The sequence below is a fragment of the Hemicordylus capensis genome, chromosome 5 (genome assembly GCF_027244095.1).
Source record: "Hemicordylus capensis ecotype Gifberg chromosome 5, rHemCap1.1.pri, whole genome shotgun sequence".
Taxonomy (NCBI): Eukaryota; Metazoa; Chordata; class Lepidosauria; order Squamata; family Cordylidae; genus Hemicordylus; species Hemicordylus capensis.
This window is the reverse complement of record NC_069661.1, coordinates 27,844,421-27,856,669: the sequence shown is the minus strand read 5'-3', so window position 1 is coordinate 27,856,669 and position 12,249 is coordinate 27,844,421. Positions and strand designations below refer to the sequence as shown.

Sequence of the window (12,249 nt, the reverse complement as noted above, 5' to 3'; positions counted from 1 at the left end):
TCTGTAGTTCAAATCTCACCTCCACCATGGTAATCTCACCTCCACCCTTGGTGGCCTTGGGCAGCTCCACTGGCTGATATACTGTGAAACATTACACAAACAGTAGAACATAACCTTCACGCAGTTGCACAAAATGTGTGCAGAGTTGTACAATAGAGAAGCCATTGTATATAGTGGCTCCAATATCACACAATTCGAGTTGCACAATTTTTGCTCTTGTGCAATTGTGTGACGTGTAATGTGTTGGAAGTGAAGGACTATGCACTGTCTCTTGTCTCAGTGACATAGGGGGACAGACTAGTGAGTCAGAGGGCTAGATAGTCAAGACATTGGTCATCCCTTCTCTACTGCTCTGACACTACCTCTTTGATATGTAGATTGCTAATTTCAGGGACTTCCTTCCTTCCGGCCTTGTCACTTCCTCTCTTCCCTTCCTCTCCCTTGCAACATGCAAGCTTCTCTCTCCTGTAACACCTGTGCAGAGATGCAGAATCCATCTGCATCCAACTAGATAGATCGATTAGAGATTCTATCTCCTCACTTTCCTATCTAGAATGGAGTTCTCTAATAAATACTACTTAAATTTATTTGAAACTATGAACTGGCTCCAAGTTACTTTACTCTCAGCATACACGCATGCCTAACTAAATTCTGCTGTGTTGTGCCTCTATGCACTGTGCTATAATGAAAAAGGGTTTCTCTTACCAGAGAGACTTCCCGTACAATAGTTAAGCCATTGTATATAATGGCTCCAATATCACACAATTCGATTTGCACAATTTTTGCTCTTGCGCAATTGTGTGACGTGTAATGTTGTGCCGTATGCCAGCCACTGTCTTTCAGCCTGCACAGCCCCATTAGCACTTAATGGATTCTAACAATGAACTCACTTACAGGACTGTGTCATCTTAAGAAAACAGAAACAAATGCAAAGCTCTGCACTAGGAGACAGGGACTCCAGAACTTACCACTATTTAATCCATTGAGCGGATCTGTCCTTGCATACACTGGAAATAAAGTTTGTTCACTGTGGTCAAAGCACAAGGTGACTGGCAGGAATGAAATGCAATTACAATAAAATATAGATGTAAAGTGGAGGATAAAAATCAGGAGGCGGCTTGTGGGAAGCAGCAATAAATTAAAAATGCAACATTAAAACATCCATTTTAAATCAGTTTGAAATACATAAAACTTTACTGTTACAATCCCATCTTAATACTAGCTTAACCCTGACTCTCCCCCCACCCCTTGTTATACAAAATCTACCAAACCTTCAAACACAGGCCTAAATATTGCAGCTAGCAACCAGGCCAGCACTTCCATGAGTGGAACTCATGCAAGGGCTTATTTTCACCGATCCTCACTTCTCCCCACAAAATTCTGCTCTTACGCCTCAAGGAACCCCCAGGAGCAGATTTTGCAGTGGGGACAGATGGACAGACAAGGGGCTTCTCCAGGGGAAAGGCTGGATTGGTGGAAACCGCCCCGCCCCTCTTGCTTGAACAGAAGAGATTTGCATGCAGACGTGCTACTCTGGATGCTCAGAATAGATAAATGAACATGATAAGGACAGCTTTGCGTTTTGTGAAGTCAGATATCTTTGCTGCCATTCTTACCTTGCACATGTGCACCAAGAGTGGGAGAGAGGAAACTTGGAAGTCCCAGAGTGCTTCCAAAAGCACACATCGATCTGTATCTGCTACGAACGTGGAAAGTTTCCACTGCAGCTGTCACAATGTTGCACCTTGATGACCATAAAAGTACTATAGACAGTATAAACCATGGGACAGGCATCTACCTGAAACTGCAACAGATGAGAGCCTGGCGTACAGGTGCTACAAAAGCATAGACAGCAAAAGCCTGTGGCACCCAGGCCATGAGCAAGAAAGTCTGTTGGCATGGACATGACATGAGATCAGGCCAGTACTCCATCACTGAGAAATTTCCTTGTCTGGCTTAGTAGAACAAGACAAAATCACTTGGAAGTACTTGGGGCGGCACTGTGGTGTATTCTAGAGTGGCCAGGTCTCATTCTCATCCCAAGGGTTGCTGCCCGCTTGACTAGGACATCTGAGGGGGCCCTGCTTCGGGTGCCGACAATGAGGGAGGCCCGGTTGTCGTGCACTCGGGACAGGGCCTTCTCTGTTGCTGCCCCCAGACTCTGGAATGCTCTCCCAGTGGCCATTCATTCCTCGGACTCCATCACGGCTTTTAGAAAGCTTTTAAAGACTTGGCTTTTTACCCAGGCTTTTACATGATTGTTTTCTACTGCGGCTTCTCTGTGTTTCCATTTGTTGTGTTGTTTTTATGCCTGTTTTTATATGTTTTTGTACTTTTAACATGATGTTTTTATTGTGTTTTTATTGTATGTTTTTAACTTTTGTAAACCGCCTTGGGGTTATCTTTTTAATGAAAGGCGGTATATAAATGCAAAAATAAATAAATAAATAAATAAATAAATAAATAAATAAATAAATAAATAAATAAATTCTATGGCACTTAACAAAAGGGATGCCCACCACTGGTATAAACAGTCCACTGGTTGGTCCCCAAGACTGGTCAACAGAGGCAGGAGGAGCATTAGAATGGACTGGACCCCTACAGAATGCAGGAAGGGGATGCCACTTTTGAATACCTCCTTACATTCACAAAAACTAGCATGTTGGGGAAAACAGTTCTAGCCCAGCTTGCTCCCCGTGTGCTACGTGCAGAAAGGCTGCTGCTGCTGCTGCTTCTTGATGTTGGGAGCATTCAAAAATATAATTCCCCAACCACTGAAGCAGAACATTCCTTTTTCTTTGCTAACAAATGGTGATCGTGCTAATCTGAAATGTGACATGGGCAAAATGTCTGTGGATGAAAAGCAACGTTGGATGTTTCCAAGAAACAACAAATTTTTGAAAGCAAGAAAAATTAAAGGGGAGAACCAAAAACATTTTATTTGGGGAATGTTAAAACAGACATGTACCATTCTGAACAATTACAACATAGGCTTGTTCCCTAGTTTTTACAATTATAGTATTTACAGATTAAATAAGGCACTGGTTCTCAAAAAAGAACGCCAATCAGTATGATTAAAAATTACACTGTCAACCTTTCTTCAAAAGAAATAGTTTGCTAGCTGTGCTAGCCAAAGGCCTAACAGTAGCCAAATCATTGTTCTTGAACCTTTCCCTGCCCTTCCCACTGTATCTGCCACCCAGACAATCTCACTCACATTTACCTTGACTTAAAAAGCTGTTTTCAACATGCAGTTCCAAGTTGTTTTTCACCAGCAGCTGTATTTAACTATTAACTTTGACAGACATGTGATGGCCTGAAGTGCAGTTAGATTCTGAGCATAATCACCAGCAAGGACATCATTTTAAATGGTTTGTATGTATGAATGTGACAGCTTGATTCACCATTGAAACAGAACAATTACAGCCTGGCAATCTGCGGGAGTAATAATGTGGTAAATCAAATATTACTGCTAAAAACAAACAATTTGCAACAGTGGCTAGGGATGTTTTCTGTCCTCATGAACAACCGTGTTGCATGATTATATTTCAGTGGGGCTAGCACAGACAGTGAGGAAAAAATCCCTAGCCCTTCGAGTTGTGGGGCAAAACTGAAACAAACAAAAACACTATTATTACACCCTTGTTATTTCAGGGCTAATATCCCAGGGTTATTTACTGGTTTTTAATTGGTTATTTATTGGGTCCCCCCACCCCATATCACACTGTCACTGTGAATAGTCAACCTACACTTTTTCATAAATAAATAGGTTTCTTTTAGTGCTTTATCAGCTGTACTATTTTATACTTAATCCACATAATGGAGTTGTTGCAGCCTTCCAACTGAAATAAAATATATATTTCACCCAGACACATATGCATTAAAAAAAAAAAATTCCGAACAATTTAAACAACTACACGGCCTATCAGCTAGCAGTTTAAAATCCCTTTCATTTCAGGAACCATATAACAAACAACTTTGCCTCTTGAACTTATTGATAAATTCAGCAACTCAGAATTCTAAGGCTTTATTTTTGAAGCATAAAATAATCTGCTTTTGTCATCTGAGGTGGTCTACCTGAAAACAAAAGAAAAGGCAGCCCTACATTGTAAGGTTCAACCCTACACAAAAAGGGCCTTTTACTTTAACATTAATACATATTTTAGTGGTGAAAGCTAGATGTCAAGACTCAGAAGGACTTTCTTGAGTTGTAAAATATGGGTTGTTTCTATTCATGTTGCAGCTCAAATGAGGGTGATGCAACTGACTGACTGGTGTTCTCCATGACCAGGTAATTTCTCACCACACGTTTAGCTTACCCTTCTTATATCACTTTCTGGAAGCTCTGCTGGCATGGTAAAAGCAACCTGAAAAGCAGTGAAGCAAGCTTCAGCAGAGACTCAACTGTAACACAGAATCAATTTTATAATGGCCAAGATTTGGCTATAGTGTGTGGAGGCCAACAGACAGCTTCCCTTAGAGACAAGAATTAGATTTATGGGAACTCCTCAGGTGACAACATATTTAAGATTGTTATGACTGCCAGAAGGTATCTATATTTCGTGAATGTGAGGCAAACTACAAAACCTAGGAAGGTGCCTAAACAGTATGAGGGACCCCACACGGCCATGAAAATGTAGCCTTGCGCCCTTTGCTTCTTTTGTCCTATGCTGGAGATCACAAGGAGATGACAAGCAGTTTACTTCATAAAATGCACTTATTTAAGCACCTCCTGACATTTCCCATGATTTCCATTGTATCTGCCATTCAATTCCTATCAGCTAATCCTAATTTCAGTATAATCCTATGCACAAGTGCTGTCAATTTATATCACGGTAACTTCATCGACTTGGATAAAATTGCACTGGAATTACACCAACACTGGATGGGATGTGGCTTTCAGATTTCAATAGCCTTCAGAGATTTTTTTATTAAACAAGTAATGCTTCACCCCAGCAATGCTTCACCTCAGCAATGTCTTGAATTTTGTTTTGTAAACTAGTATTTGAAGGGAGAGATCTTATGAACTCCTAGGCACATCAGAAGCTCTTAAAGACTTTGCATCCTTAACCACTAATCACCAGTCATGCTATGGGTGATTTATGGTGTCGGCTGTCAAGACACAAAGCACCCAGGAGGGGAGAAATGTACAACTTGAGAAGAAGCTGGCATTGTGCATGAGCGACTCTGCTTTGGAACAAAAAGGTTCACATTAAAAGCAACTAATCGCTTCAGAAGTCAAACAGCCCTCAGAATAGCCAATACATTACTCCAAATCAATGAAAGTCCCTCATGTGTAACTAAATGCAGTAGTAAGCTTATTTTGGTTTGTATGCTTTGTTACTGTTCTTGAATAAATAATCTATACAGATGGTCCCCCAGATGCTACTGCTTGAGGGATCTACTGCAGAAATGTCTTAATATTACCTGGACACCCCTGCTAGACTTTTATGTCTAAAAGCGTATGTATTGCTCCATCAATCTGTAGGTAAATATTCCTTTCTGAAGTTCAGAGTCTGAAACAACTTCAAACTATGAACATTTTGCCCTAAAAGTATTTAACATGATTTGTTGTTTCCTCAATATATTTTTTTACATACACTAATCTTCCAGAGTATAGTTATACCTGCAGAATTCAGCCCATTTCAATGGAGCCTTTGCTTTTAAGACTCTTAGCAAGCTACTGATGCCTCTGCTCTGAGAATCCAAAGCTGCACAGTGCCCCCTAGAGGCATAAAAGCCATTACAAATGGCCCTTCGAGATATGTTAAATAAAGCTCATTTCCTGAAATCTATATGAACTTCTTCCATGTGATCTGCAAAAGCACTCAATAACACTACTCAAGTGTTTAGTACCAGTTAAACCCATGCTCAAAATTCTATAGACATATTTGTTTGAAAATTCCATATCAAGGTTAGCTGTGTATTTGCAGTTCAGAAATACTTCTTGCGGGTGGGGGGGTGCAGATTCACTAAAGGGTGTATTTTTGTCAATTATGCTGATAACAATTATTTTTAAAAAATCTACTCCATACATTAGTTCTATTATTTTTAAGTGTGGTTGCTTTAAAAAAAAAATCTGGGAGTTCTTATCTGACAAAGCACAAGTTCAGGAGAAAGCATGATGAATAACCTTAAAGAAGATCCCAAAGTAAGATGAAAACTCATAGGGCATGCCTGCCTGCCTGCCTACCTAAAGACCTTCCACTACCACACACATGGAACTTCCTTTGGTTTTGCTTACAGCATGCCTAGGTCTAGAAGAATGAAAAGACAAGGCAAATGTCATCATGGCCACCTCTACCCATTGCTACCTTTCAAGTTGAACGAACTCATTCTCTTCACAGTGGCCAAAAACTGGCTCTAAGCTGGAGGAGAAGGAAATTAAAACAAGGTGAAAAGTCACTACCAGTTACGGCTTGGCCAACGTGATGCACAGTTCAAATATCCCCATTAGAACTTGTGGCGCCATTGCTGCAGACCTGGAAGCAGCAAAACGACTGTAGATAACTGGTGGCAGTGCTACCAGCATGACTGTATTTATTCCCATTGCTCCAAATGGGGGGAAAACGGTATTGCTGGGAGCTCTACCACCAGATCATCATATCAGTCACCATATTCTATATTTGAATGGTGTTTTATGACACCTATAAACCTCCTTGGGGCCTTTGGATGAAAGGCAGTATATAACTGTAATAAAGCTGTAAACAAAAGTGCAAGAGAAGGCAGTGGCAGAGTGCAGGGATTGTGGAACACAGACTATGGGTGGAAGGCATCACTTTGAATGTTTTGTATACAAAAACAGCAGCCAGTAGAAAATTACTAGTTAAGGCATAAAGAATTAAGCCCATCTTTTACCTGCTTTGGTGAAGGGGAGTGTTCAGAAATGTGGCATCTTGCCTGCTGTCTGATTTAGTCCATTCTACTCTACCATCTCAGCATTCTACACCTCATTGCTGCACAGGTTAACAGAACAGGCCTAAACTGAAACCCACTCTAGAGAGTCAGCCAGTTCCCAAAAGTGGCTTTTTAAGCTGTTGCAAAAGGTTTCTGGTACATGTGCAGATGCAACTTGGCAGAGCTCTGGATTGTAGCCCAAAATATCAACTTAAAGATATGGTGGGGTTTGGGGTCAGGATTACAGAGGAAAGAATGACAATCCAACACCTCACTGGTGGTGGGGAGAGAGAGAGAGAAATAATACCAAGAAAAAAAGACCTCTTTCGGCTCTCTCTCTTGGGCTCCAGTGGGAATTTGGACAAGGCCAGAATGAAGCATCTGGCCAAATAACCCAGTACTTTTAACTCCCTTCAGATATTTCATACGTCTTTATACTTTGTCTGTAAAATAAAATAGGAAGAAAGAAGTCTATATTGAACAAACATCCTGAAAAATAAAGGAGACCTCTTTTTCAAAAGGATACTTACTTCATGAGTTTAAAAAAAAGGGGAAAAAACTACAGGTTTTTCTTGCCTTGTGATTATAACCTTCTCAATTTTAGACGCACATTAAACAAAACTCTTTTCTGAACACTTCACTTTCTAACTCAATTATCTAAAGGCAAAGGATTTTTTACTGCCTTGGAGCAGTTTCATATATCAGTGATTTTACTGTAAATGAAAAGGCCAGTAAGAATACTCGGTTACTTATCTTACCAAACCTTATTTAATTCACATTCATATCAAAATATTGTTTTGACTGTAAAATGCCAGAAAACCAGGTGGTCCTAAGATCCTATCAAAGATATCTCCCTAAGGGACCAGAAAAGTGAAGGGAGGTGGGGAATGAGAACAGCTTTAAATCAACAGTTCTAAATACAAAACTCCCTTTGCCTTCTCACGTTTGCGACCAGGTGAGAAACAGCATGCTCTGGCCACAACACACCAGGCATATCCTCTTCACACATTGCACAGAAATGCATCTAAGCCATGCAAAAGTATAGCCATCCATTCAACAGGTCTTATGCAAGAGGCACTGCTCGAGGATTCTGACTTCTATGGACATAGCACTGATTGGCAGCAATTCAGGTGATTTCAGGCACATGGTCTTTCTAAAAGGTACACAACTGCTTACGTGGGACGTCAAAACTCAGGTGCACATTGCAGGTCAGTTATAAGATGGCTTCCATAGTACTTCCATTTCACAAAACGATGGAGGGCTTGGTTGTCCTGGAGTGCAACAGTCTTTATCATCAATGGGAGATCATAGCCAATTTGGTTTAGACTTCAGATGTGGTTTCCTTTAGAGTAACAATATAATTCTTTTCTTGTACTTGATATTTCAAAGGTTCACTTTCATGAAATTTAAACAATCCAAATAATAACAATATTATTATTATTATTATGGGCTTTCATAGAAAGCAGCATGCAGGAACGTGACACAGTTATGGATACCGTGTTTCCCAAAAGAAGCCAAACTCAACTTTAGTATAGTAACTGAAGTCTCTTGATTGAATTTCTTTCCCCTGGAAAGGATTTTGCGCCAACATGCTGAAGGATTGTGTTCAAGGTATATATTAGTTAAGGCTTGTAATTCCTCTTCCCGTCTCTTTGAAACATGAAAGAAAGTCTTCTGTTCCTCCCAAGCTTTAGCAAAGAGGTGCCTTTTGTCAGCTGAATCAGAGCTTAATGTCCTGTGACTCTGACATTTTGGCAAGTGTTTTCTTTACTCGCAGGGCTGTGAGCCGAGAAGCAGGGTTGTGTGCCCAGCATTCTGTCATGAGTTTACCCATTTGTCTTAGGCACTGCAGAAAAAGGGGGGGAGGGTTACACATATATACACACATTAAGTTCTAATGCTGGCTGCAATCCAAATTCCACACATGAATGCTATCTAAAAAAAAATAAAAATAAAATAAACTTATGTTTAGTCAAGAAGCATTACTGAATCTATAGTTCTGTTCTCATTTATTTAGTAGGATCTGGAGGGGTCATGTGTGACTCTCCCATCCAAAGCTTACCTCTGCTTGTTCTATTTCCAGATGTTGGATGTACCAGATGCTTTTGTGATTATATGCTGAGACTTGATACTGCATGATCCTTACCCACTGATTTTGCTGGATCAGGATCACACGTGATAATGAGCTTATTCATGTTAGAAGGTTCATGTGTAAGCAGCATTCATGTTATGCCTAATAAGAGCATGGTGATGAAGTGGTCAATTCAGGTCTGAGTGTGTACAGATAGATTGGATTATGTGGTAGTTTTAGTCAGAGAGGACCACCCAAGTGAGCACCTGATTTAGGAAGTATTAATGAGGTTCCTTTCCCAGAGACAGATAAATTATTGGAATGAAGTCTGCTCATATATTTTAAGGTTAGTGACTATCATGTAATTGATCAGCCAGCCCTCTAATCAGGAAGTGTTCTGTGACATCCAACCCCTACTTCAATCCCTGCACCTTTCTTCTGGCCCTTCTTCAATAGCTGTACTAAAACAGGGTTGCCAGCTGTTTGATATTTTAAAGGCAGGGCATGAGAACAAAGATTCAGCAAATTAAGCTATTGCCTTCCCTGCACATGCATGTTTCCCATGAAATTTGTAAATAACAGGCGACCTGTTAGGAAAAGGCTGGCAACCTAATGCTGAAGACGTGCTCTCCCAGTTTGTAATGAGCCTGTGTTACTTCATGTTGATCACCTTCGACCATTTCACTCCAGAAGTCACAACAATATCTATTATATATCCGCCTCACCTAAAATCTGCGGTGGTATGCACTCTGATGTAGTACATCACTCTGATGTAGTACATCATACCTGCCAACATGTCCCTATTTTGCCATTCACCTGAATGGGAAAATAGGGACGTGTTTTCATTTATTTATTTATTTCATTTCTCGACCGCCCCATCCAAAGGCTCTGGGCAGTGCACAAGTTTAAAAAACATAAAAACAAACACAATTTAAAACAGACTGCTTAAAACAATATAAAACAGTATCTAATGAAGCTGCCTTATGCTGAGTCAGTCCACTGGTACATCAAGCCCCAAACTGGCTAGCAGTAGGTCCCCTGGCTTTGCTAGCTTTTAAACCGGAATGGAACCTGGAACTTTCTGCCCGCTTTTAAGCAGGGCAAATCGTACAGGAAGGCAGCGCCTCTTTTGTCCAGCCATGTGACCCTTCCACTTGGATGTTCTTGGAGTTCAGTGCACAGAACTCCACAGTGCACAGGCATTCTCACGGTGGCTCCCACAGTTATGTGGGATCATAATCAGACTCCAGACTGGGGAAATCGTTTCTGAACCACTATGGGAGGTTCAAACATCTTACTGGCCCATGGAGTTAGAAAAGGGACACACCCAGAGTACGAGCATTGTGATGCCTTCCAGAGACGTCCCAATGCCCTCTGGCATATCCCATTATGACCCCTCTACACACACTTCAAGTATTTACTGATTTATTTTTCAAATTTGTAGACTGCCCCAAACTTCCATCTCTGGGCAGTTTACTACAACATAAAACAGATTTAAAATGAAAACCTTGAAACAATTTAAACCCACAGTCAAGTTAAAAAGCTTGGGAGAGGGGGAAAAACAAGTATTTAGAGAAGTCTTTAAAGTTGCCAGGGGAGGAAAGGCTTTTATCTCAGCAGGGAGCACATTCCAGAGTCTCAGGGCGGCAACAGAGAAGGTCCGTCCCTGCACAGCCACCAGACAAGTGAAAGACAAACCTAAATACTAGTTAAAACTAGTGGTTGGCATGATGCACACTTTTACAGAGACACAGCACACTGCGTCAGGGCTGCCGTAGACTCATAAGGCAGCTGTGATGCTGTAGAGAAAGTGGTTGTGCAAGCAGCACTGCCACAAAGAGGAGAAACTGGAGCAGTGCTGCTTGCACAACCGTGTGTTCTCTGCAAGGTCAAGGCTGCCTTGTGAATCTGCAGCGGGAATGGGACAACTCGCTGCGGCCAACTCACTGTGGGACACCTCAACACACCCGACTCACTGCAGGGACAAATCAATGAGAATCTCTAACAAACACTTCAAAGCAGCTCCCTGCTCTCTCTTCACAAACAAACAGCCTGCCCTGCTGCCTTCTGATGAATTGTACCCCTGAGGTAGGAGGAGACATCCTATTAAACTCAAATTCAAATAAAGTAATAATTGTGTGTCCGCTGGTTGCTGGCAGGAGCGGGCTGCTCTCCGCCTCCTTCGCCCACTTCCCATCCCTATAGAGAGAGCAGGGAACTGTTTTGAAGAGCGGGGCACTTGAAGTGGGGGGCAGGCTGTTCTGCGCCTCCTTCGCCCACTTCCAAGCCCCATAAAGAGAGAGCAGGGAACTGTTTTGAAGTGTGGGGCACTATCGGGTTTGTTGAAGAACAAAGAGAGAGCAGGGAGCTGCTTTGAAGTGTTTGTCGGAGATTCGCATTGAGTTGTCCCTGCAGTGAGTCAGCCATGTTGAGGTGTCCCACAGTGAGTTGGCCACAGAGAGTTGGCTGCAGAGAGTTGTCCTAGACCCATCTGCAGCAGCACCAACACACTGCGCAGAATCTGTGTCATGCTGTGCATCATGTCAGGAGTGCATATGGAGATGCCATTCCAATAAACAGTCATCCCACACAATAGAACGGCATGCTGGGAGGTTGTCAGGAAATGTGTGGAAGATGCCATGATGATGGGCATACTCTCCATGTGTGCCCTTTCAAACTGCATGAGCCAATAAGTTATTGTCTGATTCAGCCCTTCAAGTAACTTGCACACTGCATTCAAAATACAGGATTTCCTCCTCTGGGCACTGCTAGTGAAGGAAAGAGGCTGGTATAGTCACTTCAATAAGTGTTACCCTCACTGGCATGCTGTTTTAAGCATATCAATGACCTAGAATCTTCTTAAAACTAGAATGGAATGATTTTGTCTTAATTATCATATGGCAAAGGATTCCTCAGTAGTCCATAACTGTAGGAAGCAAGTGGCTCTCTGGAAACTTGTTCACTGGGGGTCAGGAGGAAAATGTCCCCAAATACCAAATTTGCTCAGTCTGCTTTGGTATGGCATTGATTTTGCCTCCTTGCTTCAACCCCTCAACCTGCCCCCCCCCACACACTCAAGATTGTTTACAACTCTTGCCATTTAAAGTCTTTTTAAATCTAATTGCAGAATACTTAAGCAAAGACTGCTATTCCCAAATCACAGCTGTCTCCTACAATAATAGCATTACACTGTACCACTTAACAAGATTAATGACCTCTGCATAGCATCACCATAACTGTCTGCAGATTTGTCTACGGTACATCAATTACTGGTCTACTGA

General features: G+C 41.6%; 1 protein-coding gene across 15 annotated transcripts in view; it reads right to left on the bottom strand.

Annotated features, from left to right (window-relative positions):
• Nucleotides 1-2,913: 2,913 nt before the first annotated feature.
• BMPR1B (bone morphogenetic protein receptor type 1B) overlaps nucleotides 2,914-12,249 on the bottom strand; it is a 367,640-nt gene continuing 358,304 nt past the window's right edge. For all 15 annotated transcript variants that reach the window (XM_053254091.1, XM_053254092.1, XM_053254094.1 and 12 more), the window contains one exon: nucleotides 2,914-8,743. In XM_053254091.1, coding sequence (XP_053110066.1) covers nucleotides 8,618-8,743 — 126 coding nt within the window. In that variant the 3' untranslated portion in view covers nucleotides 2,914-8,617. The remainder of the gene's footprint in view (nucleotides 8,744-12,249) is intronic.